The sequence below is a fragment of the Anomaloglossus baeobatrachus genome, chromosome 9, assembly GCF_048569485.1.
Source record: "Anomaloglossus baeobatrachus isolate aAnoBae1 chromosome 9, aAnoBae1.hap1, whole genome shotgun sequence".
Classification (NCBI taxonomy): domain Eukaryota; kingdom Metazoa; phylum Chordata; class Amphibia; order Anura; family Aromobatidae; genus Anomaloglossus; species Anomaloglossus baeobatrachus.
This window is the reverse complement of record NC_134361.1, coordinates 43,306,062-43,325,757: the sequence shown is the minus strand read 5'-3', so window position 1 is coordinate 43,325,757 and position 19,696 is coordinate 43,306,062. Positions and strand designations below refer to the sequence as shown.

The window sequence follows — 19,696 nt, the reverse complement described above, 5'->3', positions numbered from 1 at the left end:
CTCATCAGTGGCCGCCGCCTCATCAGTGGCCGCCGCCTCATCAGTGGCCGCCGCCTCATCAGTGGCCGCCGCCTCATCCCTGATGACTATTTGAAAATTCCAGTGCATGCTTGAAATCAAACAAAGTGTCATCAGGCAGAAAATAGGAGGGGGGGAGAGAGAGAAATCAGTAGTTAGGGAAGGGTATGAAATGTTTAATATAGCCATATTAGAAATAGCCATAGAGAGGGCTTTAGCTTAGAATTTCTTCAGCCTTCGGACTGATGTATAATTAAAAAAGAAAAAACCTATGGACAGTGTGGCTGTTTCTTCATGGAAAAGGTGATCTATTCCCCATCTTGGCGGGGGTGGGAATGGGAGGATTTACACAGGGTATAATTTGACCCCCCCCTGAACTCCGAATGTATTACAAGCAAATCTTGATGTGGATTTAGAATCCAATTTTTGTGCAAATTTTACCCCTTGCATTGCAAAATATCAAAAGGCAAATAACTTAATAAAAGTATGTTTTAGCCTCTTATGTAAAAGACCTAATACTTAGGCCAATGTAACCATAAGCATCCCTGACTGTTGTGAGTCTTAGTCGGGGGATGCTTATGGTTACATTGGCCTAAGTATTAGGTCTTTTACATAACTTTTAATAAAAGTATGTTTTAGCCTCTTTATTTGCTTTTTGATATTTATATCATAAGTGGCATTGAACACATTTGCTGTATTCCCCTTGCATTGCAAAGAAATAACTTAGCTGGAGAACACATTCACATCCAGAATTACATAAAACCAACTGTGAAGGCTCAGGACTTATTACAAAATTTCCCAGAAACCGCGCCATTCTTACCCATAGACTTGTGTTTGGTACTGCAACACAACCCCATTTTTTTGGAAATTTCAAATCGCTCCAAAATAACACTCTGGGCAGAACTGATACTGAGAGAAAATAGCAAGATATGAATCTCCCCCTCACAGTCCTATAAACCCTCCCCCCAGTCCTATAAACCCTCCCCCCCCCTCACAGTCCTATAAACCCTCCCCCCCTCACAGTCCTATAAACCCTCCCCCCCTCACAGTCCTATAAACCCTCCCCCCCCTCACAGTCCTATAAACCCTCCCCCCCTCAGTCCTATAAACCCTCCCCCCCCCCTCACAGTCCTATAAACCCTCCCCCCCTCACAGTCCTATAAACCCTCCCCCCCCTCACAGTCCTATAAACCCTCCCCCCCCTCAGTCCTATAAACCCTCCCCCCCCCTCAGTCCTATAAACCCTCCCCCCCCCTCAGTCCTATAAACCCTCCCCCCCCCTCAGTCCTATAAACCCTCCCCCCCCCTCAGTCCTATAAACCCTCCCCCCCCCTCAGTCCTATAAACCCTCCCCCCCCCTCAGTCCTATAAACCCTCCCCCCCCTCAGTCCTATAAACCCTCCCCCCCCCTCAGTCCTATAAACCCTCCCCCCCCTCAGTCCTATAAACCCTCCCCCCCTCACAGTCCTATAAACCCTCCCCCCCCCTCTCTCACAGTCCTATAAACCCTCCCCCCCTCACAGTCCTATAAACCCTCCCCCCCCTCTCTCACAGTCCTATAAACCCTCCCCCCCCTCTCTCTCACAGTCCTATAAACCCTCCCCCCCTCTCTCTCTCACAGTCCTATAAACCCTCCCCCCCTCTCTCCCTCACAGTCCTATAAACCCTCCCCCCCTCTCTCACAGTCCTATAAACCCTCCCCCCCCCTCTCTCTCACAGTCCTATAAACCCTCCCCCCCCTCTCTCACAGTCCTATAAACCCTCCCCCCCTCTCTCTCTCACAGTCCTATAAACCCTCCCCCCCTCTCTCTCTCACAGTCCTATAAACCCTCCCCCCCTCTCTCCCTCACAGTCCTATAAACCCTCCCCCCCTCTCTCCCTCACAGTCCTATAAACCCTCCCCCCCTCACAGTCCTATAAACCCTCCCCCCCCTCTCTCACAGTCCTATAAACCCTCCCCCCCTCAGTCCTATAAACCCCCCCCCCCCCTCAGTCCTATAAACCCTCCCCCCCTCACAGTCCTATAAACCCTCCCCCCCCCTCTCTCACAGTCCTATAAACCCTCCCCCCCTCACAGTCCTATAAACCCTCCCCCCCCTCTCTCTCTCACAGTCCTATAAACCCTCCCCCCCTCTCTCTCTCACAGTCCTATAAACCCTCCCCCCCTCTCTCTCTCACAGTCCTATAAACCCTCCCCCCCTCTCTCCCTCACAGTCCTATAAACCCTCCCCCCCTCTCTCTCTCACAGTCCTATAAACCCTCCCCCCCCTCTCTCTCTCACAGTCCTATAAACCCTCCCCCCCTCTCTCCCTCACAGTCCTATAAACCCTCCCCCCCCCCCTCTCTCACAGTCCTATAAACCCTCCCCCCCTCACAGTCCTATAAACCCTCCCCCCCCTCTCTCTCACAGTCCTATAAACCCTCCCCCCCTCTCTCTCTCAGTCCTATAAACCCTCCCCCCCTCACAGTCCTATAAACCCTCCCCCCCTCTCTCCCTCACAGTCCTATAAACCCTCCCCCCCTCTCTCCCTCACAGTCCTATAAACCCTCCCCCCCTCTCTCACAGTCCTATAAACCCTCCCCCCCTCTCTCACAGTCCTATAAACCCTCCCCCCCTCTCTCTCTCACAGTCCTATAAACCCTCCCCCCCTCTCTCCCTCACAGTCCTATAAACCCTCCCCCCCTCTCTCCCTCACAGTCCTATAAACCCTCCCCCCCTCAGTCCTATAAACCCTCCCCCCCTCTCTCCCTCACAGTCCTATAAACCCTCCCCCCTCTCTCCCTCACAGTCCTATAAACCCTCCCCCCTCTCTCCCTCACAGTCCTATAAACCCTCCCCCCTCCCCCCCTCAGTCCTATAAACCCTCCCCCCTCTCTCCCTCACAGTCCTATAAACCCTCCCCCTCTCAGTCCTATAAACCCTCCCCCCCCTCAGTCCTATAAACCCTCCCCCCTCAGTCCTATAAACCCTCCCCCCTCAGTCCTATAAACCCTCCCCCCTCTCAGTCCTATAAACCCTCCCCCCTCTCAGTCCTATAAACCCTCCCCCCTCTCAGTCCTATAAACCCTCCCCCCTCTGTCCTATAAACCCTCCCCCCTCTCAGTCCTATAAACCCTCCCCCCTCTCAGTCCTATAAACCCTCCCCCCTCTCAGTCCTATAAACCCTCCCCCCTCTCAGTCCTATAAACCCTCCCCCCCTCTCACAGTCCTATAAACCCTCCCCCCCTCTCACAGTCCTATAAACCCTCCCCCCCTCAGTCCTATAAACCCTCCCCCCCCTCTCAGTCCTATAAACCCTCACAGTCCTATAAACCCTCCCCCCCTCTCACAGTCCTATAAACCCTCCCTTCCCCCCCTCAGTCCTATAAACCCTCCCTTCCCCCCTCACAGTCCTATAAACCCTCCCTTCCCCCCCTCAGTCCTATAAACCCTCCCTTCCCCCCTCACAGTCAGATAAACCCTCCCTTCCCCCCCTCACAGTCCTATAAACCCTCCCTTCCCCCCTCACAGTCCTATAAACCCTCCCTTCCCCCCCTCACAGTCCTATAAACCCTCCCTTCCCCTCTCACAGTCCTATAAACCCTCCCCCCCTCTCAGTCCTATAAACCCTCCCCCCCTCTCAGTCCTATAAACCCTCCCCCCCTCAGTCCTATAAACCCTCACAGTCCTATAAACCCTCCCCCCCTCTCACAGTCCTATAAACCCTCACAGTCCTATAAACCCTCCCTTCCCCCCTCACAGTCCTATAAACCCTCCCTTCCCCCCCTCAGTCCTATAAACCCTCCCTTCCCCCCTCACAGTCCTATAAACCCTCCCTTCCCCCCTCACAGTCCTATAAACCCTCCCTTCCCCCCCTCACAGTCCTATAAACCCTCCCTTCCCCCCTCACAGTCCTATAAACCCTCCCTTCCCCCCCTCAGTCCTATAAACCCTCCCTTCCCCCCCCTCACAGTCCTATAAACCCTCCCTTCCCCTCCTTACAGTCCTATGAACCCTCCCCCCTCAGTCATGTTCCCCTTACCCTACATTCTCCAGAAATTTGGCATAATTAGTTCATACCAAAATATGAAGCTATCCCCTACATATGGGACCAGCATTAACATCCTGATTATTGGAATATCAACACTGGGACACCCAGAATTGGTCGAGCACGTATACCTCCAAGATGGGACTGCCAGAGCCAGCCAAGTGCATCATCACTAGATTCAGGCAGGGCTTTCGGGGGTCAGTGTTCAGACCCCCCAGCAATTCGGAAATTATCCTCCTTTGGATGGGGATGGGAGATATCTTCATATCTGTGTACAAACCCTTTCCATTAATTTGTAACATTTATTAAACATCGTAGCCAAGTGTGTTTTTTTTTTTTACCATGTGCGTCATGGAAAGGTGTCCGATCCTAAAATTGGTGAAGAAAAGGGGCAAGACCTCAATACCGAAAATGTAGCACATTTTAAGACTAACTTTGGACTATCAGTTTTTGGACCATTGTTTCACGGTCATTGAATAAGGAAACGAAAAAAAAACAAAAACCCTGAACCACAAAAAACCCCCCCAAAAAAAATCAAACAAAACATGACAACCAAAACCCCCAAAACTTATTAAAAACACATTTGTTTATCCAGAAAGAAAATAAAAAAAATAGACAGTAATGAGTATTGTATTGTTTTCATTTCAAATATCTAAAAAAAAAAAAAAAATTCATTTCAGAGATAAGAGACATTCACGAAATACAGCATGGTGTTAAAGGGCCAGTCCCAGTTAGCATCCACATTTTTCCAAAATGCTCCATATTCATTTTTTTTTTTAATATATATTGTTTTGTTGTTTTTTTGTTTATTTTTTAAATATACCTACAAGCGTAACTTAGAAAGAAGACCCCCGAACCTCCCCCCCTCAAAAAAGTACATTCACAAGCTAAAATTAAATAACTATACGCAAAACATTTTGAACGGCGCATGGGACTGCCCCTTTAAATACCTTTATTTAAGAGCAAATTCATATTTTGCCAAATTAAAAACTAATTCATTATTGCTCTTGAAATGTGGATTTTAGTTTAGTCCTCTGGTCAAAAAAACAAAAAAAAAATCCCCAAAGTCTTTAAAGGAAAATTCTAGGTAAAGTGAAAAAGAAAAAAAAAAATCCCCCCCCATTTTCCCCTTCGGTTTGAAAGAGTCCGGATAAATGGTACATTCCTTAAGATTGTAGAGGCGGGACCATCTGTCTCCACCAATCAGCTTGCTTGATTCTTGATACATTGTATTGAATAAAATTGTTACGATGATTCCATATGGTCTCTTAAAGGGATACAAACATACACAAAATTAAAAAAAAAAATAATTATTGCTCTTGACCCGAAATTACATTTTTGTGTTTTTTAAAAGGGGAAAGGTGATTGGGTTGGTGGGAAATTTAATACATTCAGCTATTTAAAGTAAGCCACTTACATGCTAGTGAAAAGCAGAAAGGCGTACACACCGTAGTTAAAAAGGTGTACACACCCTAATTATAGCGTATCATAAGTGATGGCAGGGCTCAAGAGCGCCGCCTGGTGGCCGTGAAGTGATCTGCAGACAAAGAGGACATGGTGAGGGTGATTACGAGTATGTGCAGGGAAATGCTTGAGTACATTAATAATGTTTGCTCCATGTACCGACCAAGTGGAAAAAAAAAAAAAAAAAAAAAAAAAAAAAGCACCATTAGACCCCACTTAACCGTCTGGACATCTTACAGACCTATGTTCCCTATCACGACATGCACAAATAGGAGACCCGTGGAGCACATCTACGAAATTCATGGTACCGTTGTGAGGATGGGACGACGCTCATGGCTGAGGCTGTCCCCTGCGGTGTAGGAGGCAGTAGCTGCTAAGGACTTTTGGGATGGCTTTCCTGTGTCATCAACACTATGGCTTAGACTCCGGTTGTGCCCCAGCAGTAAAAAAAAGGCAATTAAAAAATAAAACAAGATATGAAGAAATTATCGATCCATAATGACGGTCCGCATTGTAAAGCGAATAGGGATTATTTTTGTGTTTTTGTTTTTAAATATATTTTTTGAGCAAAATTTTGAAAAAAGAAAAAAAAAAAAAAGTAGTCTTTTATTCAGGATTTGGGGACAGTAGGTGAATACATAGTTACTGACCCCATTTTGGAAAACAAGAAAAAAAAAAAAAATACGGGACATGATTTTCTCCAATTTCTTTCCGTAGAAAGTCTTTAAGCATTCTCTCCATCTTTGAGGCTCTTGGAAGGTCACTCCCGGATGCTGGCCGAGTACGAGAACTGGGGGAAGTGAGCGCGCTCGTCAGTTTCTAAGGCGTCCAGGTTATCATCTGTAACAGAAAAACGCAAGCGTCAGTTCTATTGTGAGTGCACAGTAATGAAACGCGATCGGCTATATACACAAGCAGATCGAGGGATGAGTAATGGCTGAAGAACGGGTGAGCAGAGAATATAATGTCCTCGGCAGCACATGTCTCATTTACATAGGATGATGTGCTGCCGAGAAGGATTATTTTTAAAAGCAAGATGAAAAAATCATCTCATACGAAAAATGAGTGTTCTACAACCTGATTAGATGAGTGCATAGTTGTGAATAAAGTGTTCCTTTAAGTAATTCTTTAAATGGCCTATTTAGATTTGCCATTAGTTGGAAACAAGCTGTTAAAGGGAACCTGGCACCACTTTTTTTGGCCTATAATCTGCGGCCACCACCACCGGGCTCTTGTATACAGCATTCTAACATGCTGTATATAAGAGCCCCGGTCAGGGGTATAACATAATAACCTCTTTATAATACTTACCCAACGATCGTGCGGTTGGCCATATGGACGTCTCCGTTATCCGGCTCCGCCTCTTTTGGCCATCTTTGTGCTCCTTCTCTAGCCACGGTGCATGACGCGTCCGACGTCATACACACTCGCCGGCATTCTGGTCCTGAGCAGGGCAGATCAAAGTATTGTAGTGCGCCTGCGCAGGACCGGCGAGAGTGTATGACGTAGGACGCGTCATGCACACAGGCTTCAGAAGGAGGGCGAAGATGGCCGAAAGAGGCGGCGCCGGATAATGAAGACGCCCATATGGCCAAACGCGCGACCGTTGGGTAAGTATTATAAAGTGGTTTTTATGTTATACCCCCGGCCTGGGCTCTTATATACAGCATTCTAACATGCTGTATATAAAAGCCCGGTGGTGGTGGCCGCAGCTTATAGGGCAAAAGAGTGGTGACAGGTTCCCTTTAAGTTCTCACTTCAGCCATCTTTGGAGAAAACAGTTTTAGCTGCCTTGTAGCCTTAAAAAGGGAACCTGTCAGGTGCAATATACACCCTGAACCACAAGCAGCTCTGGGTGTATATTGCTAATCCCTGCGTAACTGTCCCTGTATACACTAGCATAGATAAAGGGATCTTTAGAAAAAGTATTTTTAATCATCCCTTATGATATGCTAATGAGGCTGACAACTAGTTGCAAGGATGTTACTTTTTTTGGCTAGTCGGCCCCTTAGCATGTTAGCACACCCACAGGAGCGTACTAAAGAAGGGAATTTTGTTTACTTACCGTAAGAAGGGAATTTTGTTACTTACCGTAAATTCCTTTTCTTCTAGCTCTTATTGGGAGACCCAGACGATTGGGGTATAGCTACTGCCCTCCGGAGGCCACACAAAGCACTACACTAAAAAGTGCAAGGCCCCTCCCCCTCTGGCTATACCCCCCCCGTGGTATCACGGGTTCTCCAGTTTTAGTGCCAAAGCAAGAAGGAGGAAGCCAATAACTGGTTTAAACAAATTAACTCCGAATAACGTCGGAGAACTGAAAAACCGTTCAACATGAACAACATGTGTACCCGAAAACAACCAAGAAATCCCGAAGGACAACAGGGCGGGTGCTGGGTCTCCCAATAAGAGCTAGAAGAAAAGGAATTTACGGTAAGTAACAAAATTCCCTTCTTCTTCAGCGCTCTATTGGGAGACCCAGACGATTGGGACGTCCAAAAGCTGTCCCTGGGTGGGTAAAGAGATACCTCATGTTAGAGCTGCAAAACAGCCCTCCCCTACGGGGATGTCACTGCCGCCTGCAGGACTCTTCTACCTAAGCTGGCATCCGCCGAAGCATAGGTATGCACCTGATAATGTTTGGTGAAAGTGTGCAGACTCGACCAGGTAGCTGCCTGGCACACCTGTTGAGCCGAAGCCTGGTGTCGTAGCGCCCAGGACGCACTCACGGCTCTGGTTGAATGGGCTTTCAGCCCTGAAAGAACCGGAAGCCCTGCAAAACGGTAGGCTTCCAGAATTGGTTCTTTGATCCATCGAGCCAGGGTGGCTTTAGAAGCCTGCAACCTCTTGCGCGTACCAGCGACAAGGGCATCGGAACGGCGTACGGGCGCCGTGCGGGAAATGTAGATTCTGAGTGCTCTCACCAGATCTAGCAAACGTAAATCATTCTCATACCGGTGAACCGGATGAGTGCAAAAGGACGGTAAGGAGATATCCTGATTAAGAAGAAACGAGGATACTACCTTAGGGAGAAACTCCGGAATGATGCGCAGCACTACCTTGTCCTGGTGAAACACCAGGAAGGTAGTCTTGGATGACAGAGCTGCCAGCTCAGACACTCGCCGAAGCGATGTGAACGCAACGAGAAACGCCACCTTCTGTGACAGGCGAGAAAAGGAAACTTCCTTCAGAGGCTCGAAAGGCGGCTTCTGGAGAGCAACTAGAACCCTGTTCAGATCCCATGGATCCAACGGCCGCTTGTACGGGGGTACGATATGACAAACCCCCTGCGGGAACGTGCGCACCTTAGAAAGACGTGCTAGACGCTTCTGAAAAAAACACGGATAGTGCTAAGACTTGCCCTTTGAGGGAGTCTAGCAACAAGCCCTTTTCTAACTCCTATTGTAGGAAGGAAAGAAAGATAGGCAATGCAAATGGCCAGGGAGACACTCCCTGAGTAGAGCACCAGATTAAGAAAATCTTCCACGTTCTGCGGTAGATCTTAGCAGACGTGGGCTTCCTAGCCTGTCTCATGGTGGCAACGACCCCTTGGGATAATCCTGAAGACGCTAGGATCCAGGACACACAAGCCACACAGTCAGGTTCAGGGCCGCAGAATTCCGATGGAGAAAACGGCCATTGAGACAGTAAGTCTGGTCGGTCTGGTAGTGACCCCGGTCGGCCGACCGTGAGATGCCACAGATCCGGGTACCACGATCTCCTCGGCCAGTCTGGTGCGACGAGTATGACGCGGCTGCAATCGGATCTGATTTTTGCGCAGTACTCTGGGCAAGAGTGCCAGAGGTGGGAACACATATGTGAGCCGGAACTGCGACCAATCTTGCACTAAGGCGTCTGCCGCCAGAGCTCTGTGATCGCGCGATCGTGCCATAAATGCCGGGACCTTGTTGGTGTGCCGAGACGCCATTAGGTCGACGTCCGGCCCCCCCCAGCGGCAACAGATTTCCTGAAACACGTCCGGGTGAAGGGACCATTCCCCCGCGTCCATGCCCTGGCGACTGAGGAAGTCTGCTTCCCAGTTTTCTACGCCCGGGATGTGAACTGCGGATATGGTGGATGCTGTGTCCTCCACCCACATGAGGATTCGCCGGACTTCCTGGAAGGCTGCTGACTGCGTGTCCCTCCTTGGTGGTTGATGTATGCCACCGCTGTGGAGATGTCCGACTGGATTCGGATCTGCTCCCTTCTAGCCACTTTTGGAAAGCTAATAGGGTAAGATACCCTGCCCCGATTTCCAGCACATCGAACTGAAGGGTGGACTCCTGCTGAGTCCACGTCCCCTGAGCCATGTGGCGGAGACAAACTGCTCCCCACCCTGACAGACTCGTATCTGTCGTGACCACTGCCCAGGATGGGGGCTATGGCAATGAGGTGGGAATAAGCCACTATTGCAGAGAGTCCTCGGCCGTCAGGGAAAGGGAGACTTCCCGTCCAGGGAGGTTGACTGCCCATCCCATTGGCGGAGAATGTCCCATTGCCGTTGGCGCAGATGAAACTGCGCAAAGAGAACTGCCTCGATGGCTGCCACTATCTTCCTTAGGAAGTGCATGAGGCGCCTTAAGGGGTGCGACTGGCCTTGAAGGAGAGACTGCACCTCTGTCCGCAGAGAACGCTGCTGGTTCAGCGGAAGCTTCACTATGGCTGATAGAGTATGAAACTCCATGCCGAGATACGTTAGTGATTGAGTCGGAGACAGATTTGACCTTGCCAAATTGATGATCCACCCGAAAGTCTGGAGAGTCTCCAGCGTAACATTCAGGCTGCGTTGGCATGCCTCGAGGGAGGTTGCTTTGACGAGTAGATCGTCCAAGTACGGAATCACCGGGTGTCCGTGAGAGTGCAAGACTGCTACCACTGCTGCCATGACCTTGGTGCCCACCCGTGGGGCTGTCGCCAGACTGAATGGCAGAGCTACGAACAGAAGATGTTCGTCTCCTATCACAAAACGTAGAAAACGTTGGTGCTCCGTAGCCATTGGCACGTGGAGATAGGCATCTTTGATGTCTGTTGAGGCAAGGACGTCTCCTCGAGACATTGAGGCAATGACGGATCGGAGGGATCCCATCCGGAACCGCCTGGCGTTCGCATGCTCGTTGAGCAGTTTCAGAACCAGAACAGGACGGAAGGAACCGTCCATTTTTGGAGCCACAAAGAGATTGGAGTACAAACCCTCGCCCTCGTTCCTGAGGGGGGACAGGGATCACCACTCCTTCTGCTCTTAGAGCGTCCACCGCCTGCAGCAGGGCATCTGCTCGGTGGAGAGGTGGGGCCGTTCTGAAGAATGGAGTCGGAGGACGAGAACAGAACACTGTCCTGTGCACGTGAGCACAATGTCCGTCACCCACCGGTCTGTGACCTGTGGCAGCTAAATGTCGCCAAAGGCGGGGGAGTCTGCCATCAACCGCGGATGCGGAGAGAGAGAGAGAGAGAGCTGAGAGTCCTGAGGAGACCGCCTTGGTAGCGGTTCCTCCGACTGCCTTCCTTGGGCGAGATTGAGCCCGGCCGGAATCTGAGCCCGTCTGAGGTTTTGTAGCCCTTTTGCACGAGGACAATTGGGACCTGCCGGAGCTTGGGAAGGACCGAAACCTCGACTGTACTATTAGGACAGTATTAACAGGGTAAGTCGCAGTGCAGACATTGCGGGGTTACGGACGCCTCTGCGGTACAGATGTCCCTGCTCAAGGTCAGCTGCGCAAGAACAGCAGAAAAGGTTAGGTTGCCAATACGGCTGTGGATGCCGGAGCAACCGACACGCCGATAGCCTCCTAGACAGATTTCAACCAGAGTCCATCTGTCTGTGAATGGCATCTTGAAGTGAAGCCCCATCTCCAGTGCAACTATGGCTCTATATGCAAGCCTGGAGATTGGAGAATCCACCTTTGGACCCTGGGTCCAGCGCTGACCACGTCAGGGGAAAAAAGGGATAACGTGTATCCTAAAAACGTTTGGAGAAGACGCTTATCTGGTAAGCGTGGTGTTCCTGGACTGCTTCTCTGAAGTCAGCGTGGCCAGAAAAATACTCAATATCTGCGTGAGACACTGAAAAGGAACTTCTCCTGTTCGTCTCCTATCTCCACTGGGGGAGCTGAGGGAGAAAGATCCAACCTTCCATTGATGGACGGTATAGGATCATTCCGTATGGCGTTACCACCCGGTGTATCCGGATTGAGAGCGATGTCAGTATCAAAGCCCTGAAGAGCTGCCTTTTGGTCAAGTAGATTGCCCATGGGTGCAAGTCTCTATATTATGACTACTCCGTCCCTGTCCATGGACAGGGTTGACAGGAGGTTTCTTTGGCCACAACTAGTAGAGCCCCGGCAGACGAAGTGCTAGAGACCCCGGCAGACGACGTGCTACAGGGGAGCATGCACATAATGGGACGGTGTCATGAACAGCATCCCATGTAGTAAAAACAGCACTGAAATCTGTGTTGCTTTTTTGCCGCTGCCGACTAGCTATCTAGAAGTATATAGCCAAGATTGGTGACCGTACATTGCAATGTATAGCATACAGGCATAAAGTACAAATGACCACTGCAGCACAAGCAATACAAGCAGCATAGAAGCCTGTGCCCTGGCACCCCTGCTCTTCTGCTGCTGTATACTAGTCATCTAGGGGAATATAGCCCAGAAGAGTGACCCTACAGTGCAATGTATAGCATACAAGCACAAGTACAAATGAACACTGCAGCACATGCAATCCAAGCAGCATAGAAGCCTGTGCCCTGGCACCTCTGCTCTTCTGCTGCTGTAGACTGGTCATCTAGGGGAATAGAGCCCAGAAGAGTGACCATACAGTGCAATGTATAGCATACAAGCACAAGTACAAATGCACACTGCAGCCCATGCAATACAAGCAGCATAGAAAAAAACCTGTGCCCCAGCACCCTTGGTTTTCTGCTGCTGTAGTCTAGCCATTCCAGAAGAATATAGCTAAGACTAGCGACTGTACAGTGCAATGTATAGCATATAAGCATAAACACAAATGAACACCTCAGTCGTGCAAAACAAGCAGCCTAGAAAGCCTGTGCCTTAGCACACCTGCTTTCCTGCTGCTGATGTGTCGCTCCCCAAGCGGGCATATAGCGACCTATGTAGTTAAAAACAACACATGTATACACTGCAGTTATATCGTGGTCAGCACTATGTGTGCCTCTTACCGCCCGCCTATAAGCGGGTGTATGATCGCCACCGTCCTGCCTTGGAGCCGAAAGCCCGAGCTCTGCAGTAATGGCTGCCGGCTTCTTCCCCAACTCGTGTGAGTAGGGGCGGGCCGTGGGCGTGCCCCCAAGGCAGAGCGGGAATCCGGCGTCCGACAGAGTGCAGTGAGAGGGCTGGAGCATGTAAAAAGGCTCCAGCCCTCGGCGCTGCTGATTGCTCAGCGCCTGTCCCCTTCCCTGAGTGACAGGGAGGGGGCGGGAACGAAGCGGCACTAGGCCGCAGAAGCCGGGGACTGGAGTTATAAGCGCCGCCGCCGTAAAAGCGCGGTCGGCGCCCAGTCCCCGGCGAACTACAAGTCCCAGCCGCGCCGCCGCTCCCGGAGCGTCCGGCGCGGTAGTTCCCAAAACACAAAGTCACTCAGCAAAGCTGCAGTGACTGTAACCCTTTACTGTCCCCGGCGCACTAGCACACCCAGCAAGTCTGGAGTGTGCTGTGCCTGTGTGTACGGGGACACAGAGTACCTGTAATGGTGCAGGGCCATGTCCCTGAACGGTACTCCAGCTCCGTATCCAGCAGGTTCAAATGGGTCTGTGGATGGAGCCCGGCGTCAGAGCTTTGAGGCCGGCAGGATCCCACTTCCTCAGAGCCCCTCAGGGGGATGTGGAAGGAAAGCAGCATGTGGGCTCCAGCCTCCGTACCAGCAATAGGTACCTCAACCTTACAACACCATCCAGGGGTGAGAAGGGAGCATGCTGGGAGCCCTATATGGGCCCTCTTTTCTTCCATCCGAAATAGTCAGCAGCTACTGCTGACTAAAATCTGTGGAGCTATGCGTGGATGTCTGACCTCCTTCGCACACAAAGCTAAAACTGGAGAACCCGTGATACCACGGGGGGGTATAGCCAGAGGGGGAGGGGCCTTGCACTTTTTAGTGTAGTGCTTTGTGTGGCCTCCGGAGGGCAGTAGCTATACCCCAATCGTCTGGGTCTCCCAATAGAGCGCTGAAGAAATTCCTTTTCTTCTAGCTCCTATTGGGAGACCCAGACGATTGGGTGTATAGCACTGCCTCCGGAGGCCACACAAAGCATTACACTAAAAAGTGTAAGGCCCCTCCCCTTCTGGCTATACACCCCCAGTGGGATCACTGGCTGCTCAGTTTTAGTGCTAAAGCAAGAAGGAGGAAAGCCAATAACTGGTTTAAACAAATTCACTCCGAAGTAACATCGGAGAACTGAAAACCGTTCAACATGAACAACATGTGTACCCGAAAAAAACCAACAATCCCGAAGGACAACAGGGCGGGTGCTGGGTCTCCCAATAGGAGCTAGAAGAAAAGGAATTTACGGTAAGTAACAAAATTCCCTTCTTCTTCGGCGCTCCATTGGGAGACCCAGACGATTGGGACGTCCAAAAGCTGTCCCTGGGTGGGTAAAGAAATACCTCATGTTAGAGCTGCAAAGACAGCCCTCCCCTACGGGGAGGTAACTGCCGCCTGCAGGACTCTTCTACCTAGGCTGGCGTCCGCCGAAGCATAGGTATGCACCTGATAATGTTTGGTGAAAGTGTGCAGACTCGACCAGGTAGCTGCCTGGCACACCTGTTGAGCCGTAGCCTGGTGTCGTAATGCCCAGGACGCACCCACGGCTCTGGTAGAGTGGGCCTTCAGCCCTGATGGAACCGGAAGCCCAGCAGAACGGTAGGCTTCAAGAATTGGTTCTTTGATCCATCGAGCCAGGGTGGCTTTTGAAGCCTGCGACCCTTTGCGCTTACCAGCGACAAGGACAAAAAGTGCATCCGAGCGGCGCAGGGGCGCCGTGCGGGAAATGTAGATTCTGAGTGCTCTCACCAGATCTAACAAATGTAAATCCTTTTCATACCGAAGAACTGGATGAGGACAAAAGGAAGGCAAGGAGATATCCTGATTAAGATGAAAAGAGGATACCACCTTAGGGAGAAACTCCTGAATGGGGCGCAGCACTACCTTGTCCTGGTGGAACACCAGGAAGGGAGCCTTGGATGACAGCGCTGCTAGCTCAGACACTCTCCGAAGAGACGTGACCGCCACTAGAAAGGCCACTTTCTGTGAGAGACGAGAAAGTGAAACATCCCTCAGAGGCTCGAAGGGCGGCTTCTGGAGAGCAACTAGTACCCTGTTTAGATCCCATGGATCTAACGGCCGCCTGTACGGAGGGACGATATGACAAACCCCCTGCAGGAACGTGCGCACCTGAGAAAGTCGTGCTAGACGCTTCTGAAAAAACACGGATAGTGCCGAGACTTGCCCTTTAAGGGAGCCGAGCGACAAGCCCTTTTCCAACCCAGATTGCAGGAAGGAAAGAAAAGTAGGTAACGCGAATGGCCAGGGGGATACTCCTTGTGCAGAGCACCAGGATAAGAAAATCCTCCACGTTCTGTGGTAGATCTTAGCAGAAGTGGACTTCCTAGCCTGTCTCATGGTGGCAACGACTCCTTGGGATAATCCTGAAGACGCTAGGATCCAGGACTCAATGGCCACACAGTCAGGTTCAGGGCCGCAGAATTCCGATGGAAAAACGGCCCTTGGGACAGTAAGTCTGGTCGGTCTGGTAGTGCCCACGGTTGGCCGACCGTGAGATGCCACAGATCCGGGTACCACGACCTCCTCGGCCAGTCTGGGGCGACGAGTATGACGCGGCTGCAATCGGATCTGATCTTGCGTAGCACTCTGGGCAAGAGTGCCAGAGGTGGGAACACATAAGGGAGCCGGAACTGCGACCAATCTTGCACTAAGGCGTCTGCCGCCAGAGCTCTTTGATCGCGAGACCGCGCCATGAACGTCGGGACCTTGTTGTTGTGCCGCGACGCCATTAGGTCGACGTCCGGCGCCTCCCAGCGGCGACAGATTTCCTGAAACACGTCCGGGTGAACCCTGCGTCCATACCCTGGCGACTGAGGAAGTCTGCTTCCCAGTTTTCTACGCCCGGGATGTGAACCGCTGATATGGTGGATGCTCTGTCCTCCACCCACAGCAGAATCCGCCGGACTTCCTGGAAGGCTTGCCGACTGCGTGTCCCTCCCTGGTGGTTGATGTATGCCACCGCTGTGGAGTTGTCCGACTGAATTCGGATCTGCTTTCCTTCCAGCCACTGCTGGCAGGCTAATAGGGCAAGATACACTGCCCTGATTTCCAGAACATTGATCTGAAGGGTGGACTCCTGCTGAGTCCACGTCCCTTGAGCCCTGTGGTGGAGAAAAACTGCTCCCCACCCTGACAGACTTGCGTCTGTCGTGACCACTGCCCAGGATGGGGGCAGGAATGATCTTCCCTGTGATAATGAGGTGGGAAGAAGCCACCATTGCAGAGAGTCCTTGGCCGTCTGGGAAAGGGAGACTTTCCTGTCCAGGGAAGTTGACTTCCCGTCCCATTGGCGGAGAATGTCCCATTGAAGTGGGCGCAGATGAAACTGTGCAAACGGGACTGCTTCCATTGCTGCCCCCATCTTCCCTAGGAAGTGCATGAGGCGCCTTAAGGAGTGCGACTGACCGTGAAGGAGAGACTGTACCCCTGTCTGTAGTGACCGCTGCTTGTCCAGCGGAAGCTTCACTATCGCTGGCAGAGTATGAAACTCCATGCCAAGATACGTTAGTGATTGAGTCGGTGACAGATTTGACTTTGAAAAGTTGATGATCCACCCGAAAGTCTGGAGAGTCTCCAGCGCAACATTCAGGCTGTGTTGGCATGCCTCTTGAGAGGGTGCTTTGACAAGTAGATCGTCCAAGTAAGGGATCACCGAGTGTCCCTGGGAGTGCAAGACTGCTACCACTGCCGCCATGACCTTGGTGAAAACCCGTGGGGCTGTCGCCAGACCAAATGGCAGAGCTACGAACTGAAGATGTTCGTGACCTATCACAAAACGTAGAAAACGTTGGTGCTCTGTAGCAATCGGCACGTGGAGATAAGCATCTTTGATGTCTATTGATGCAAGGAAATCTCCTTGAGCCATTGAGGCAATGACGGAGCGGAGGGATTCCATCCGGAACCGCCTGGCGTACACATGCTTGTTGAGCAGCTTTAGGTCCAGAACAGGAAGGAACGAGCCGTCCTTTTTTGGAACCACGAAGAGATTGGAGTAAAAACCTTGCCCTTGTTCCTGAAGAGGAACAGGGATCACCACTCTTTCTGCTCTTAGTGAGCCCACCGCCTGCAGAAGAGCCTCTGCTCGGTCGGGATGTGGGGAAGTTCTGAAGAACCGAGGCGGAGGACGAGAACTGAACTCTATCCTGTACCCGTGAGACAAAATGTCTGTTACCCACCGGTCCTTGACCTGTGGCAGCCAAATGTCGCAAAAGCGGGAGAGCCTGCCACCGACCGAGGATGCGGAGGGAGGAGGCCGAAAGTCATGAGGCAGCCGCCTTGGAAGCGGTTCCTCCGGTTGCTTTCTTGGGGCGTGAGTGAGCCCGCCAGGAATCTGAGCCCTTTTGCTCTTTCTGAGTCCCTTTGGACGAGGAGAATTGGGCCTTGCCAGAGCCTCGAAAGGACCGAAACCTCGACTGCCACCTCCTTTGTTGAGGTTTGCTTGATCTGGGCTGGGGTAAGGAGGAGTCTTTACCCTTGGACTGTTTAATGATTTCAGCCAATTGCTCACCAAACAGTCTGTCTACAGATAGTGGCAAGCTGGTTAAACATTTTTTGGAAGCAGAATCCGCTTTCCATTTTAACCACAAGGCTCTGCGCAAAACCACCGAGTTGGCAGACGCCATTGAGGTACGGCTCGTAGAGTCCAGGACAGCGTTGATAGCATAGGTCGCAAACGCAGACATTTGCGAAGTTAAGGACTTCACTTGCGGCACTGCTGGACGTATGATAGAGTCCACCTGTGCCAGACCAGCTGAAATAGCTTGGAGTGCCCACACGGCCGCGAATGCTGGAGCAAATGACGAGCCGATAGCTTCATAGACAGATTTCAACCAAAGGTCCATCTGTCTGTCATTGGCATCTTTAAGTGAAGACCCATCCTCCACTGCAACTATGGATCTAGCCGCAAGCCTGGAGATTGGGGGATCCACCTTTGGACACTGGGTCCAGCGTTTGACCACGTCAGGGGGAAAGGGATAACGTGTATCCTTAAGACGTTTGGAGAAACGCTTGTCTGGATAAGCCTGGTGTTTCTGGACTGATTCTCTGAAGTCAGCGTGGTCCAGAAAAGTACTCAGTTTACGCTTGGGATACCTGAAATGGAACTTCTCCTGCTGTGCAGCTACCTCTTCTGCTGAAGGGGCTGGGGGAGAAATATCCAACAGTCTATTGATGGCCGCTATAAGGTCATTTACCATGGCGTCACCATCAGGAGTATCCAGATTGAGAGCGGTGTCAGGATTAGACTCCTGATCACCCTCCTCTGTCTCATCATGCAGAGACTCTTCTCGCTGAGACCCTGATCCGCGTGATGACGTGGAGGGTCTCTCCCAGCGAGCTCGCTTAGGCTGCCTGGGACTGTCATCTGAGTCAGAGCCTTCAGCCTGAGATGCCTGGGACCCCCTTGAAGCACGGATTAACTCCAACTGAGGGGGACCGGGGAACATTGACGCAGCAGTGTCCATGGTCTGAGTGACCGGCCTGGCCTGCAAGGTCTCTAGGATTTTTGTCATAGTGACAGACATCTTGTCAGCAAAAACTGCAAACTCTGTCCCCGTCACCGGGACAGGGTTCACCGGTGACTCTGCCTGGGCCACTACCACCATAGACTCCGGCTGACGAAGTGGCACAGGGACCGAACATTGCACACAATGGGGGTCTTTGGAACCTGTCGGTAGATCAGCCCCACAAGCGGCACAAGCAGCGTATACAGCCTGTGTCTTGGCACCCTTGCGTTTTGCGGATGACATGTTGTCGTCTCCTCAGAGCAATATAGGGTATACAGCCAAGAAGCGACCTTACAGTGCAATATATATATATATATGGTATAGAGAAAAAAATACACCAATATAACACTGTGGCACTAGTGGGACCAGCACTAATGTGCTGCTTACCGCCCGCTTAACGCGGGTGTGTGGTCGCCAGAAATCCCTTGTCTGGGTCTCCCAGAGCCTGTGTCCGTTCTCCAGCCAGACTGCATGTAGGAATGGCTGCCGGCGTCCTGTGGAGAGGGGCGGGCCCTGGGCGTGCTGCCGACAAAGAGCGGGAACTGGCGTCCCACTGTGCCCAGTGAGAGGGCTGGAGTATGTAAATCAGACTCCAGCCCTCGGCGCTGACTACCGTACAGCGTCTCTCCCTTGCCCTGATTGACAGGGTGGGGGCGGGAACGAAGCGGAGCTAGGCCGCAAAAGCCGGGGACTAGATTTATAAGCGCCGCCGTCGTAAAAGCACGGTCGGCGCTAAGTCCCCGGCGCACCACAAGTCTCAGCCGCGCCGCCGCTCCAGGGGCGGCCGGCGCGGCAGTCCCCAACACAAAGTCCCTCAGAGAACTGCAGTGACTAACCCCAGCGCACAGCGCTACTGTCCCCGGCGCACTAGCACACCCAGCAAGTCTGGAGTGTGCGCGGCCTGTCCCTACGGGGACACAGAGTACCTGAAAGTCGCAGGGCCTTGTCCCTGAACGGTACCCAGCTCCGTATCCAGCAGGTTCTACGGGTCTGTGGATGGAGCCCGGCCTCAGGGCTTGGGGGCCGGTAAGATCCCACTTCCTCAGAGCCCTCAGGGGGATGGGGAAGGAAAGCAGCATGTGGGCTCCAGCCTCCGTACCCACAATGGGTACCTCAACCTTAATAAACACCGCCAATAGGAATGGGGTGAGAAGGGAGCATGCTGGGGGCCCTAGTATGGGCCCTCTTTTCTTCCATCCGATATAGTCAGCAGCTACTGCTGACTAAACAGTGGAGCTATGCGTGGATGTCTGACCTCCTTCGCACAAAGCTTGAAAACTGAGCAGCCAGTGATCCCACTGGGGGTGTATAGCCAGAAGGGGAGGGGCCTTACACTTTTTAGTGTAATGCTTTGTGTGGCCTCCGGAGGCAGTGCTATACACC

General features: G+C 51.6%; 1 protein-coding gene across 1 annotated transcript in view; it reads right to left on the bottom strand.

The window, feature by feature from the left end:
- Positions 1 to 4,618: 4,618 nt before the first annotated feature.
- Positions 4,619 to 19,696, bottom strand: part of AKT2 (AKT serine/threonine kinase 2) — a 74,695-nt gene continuing 59,617 nt past the window's right edge. Inside the window, exon 14 of the mRNA XM_075323658.1 lies at positions 4,619 to 6,350. Within this exon, the coding sequence (XP_075179773.1) occupies positions 6,271 to 6,350 (80 nt within the window). The 3' untranslated portion in view covers positions 4,619 to 6,270. The remainder of the gene's footprint in view (positions 6,351 to 19,696) is intronic.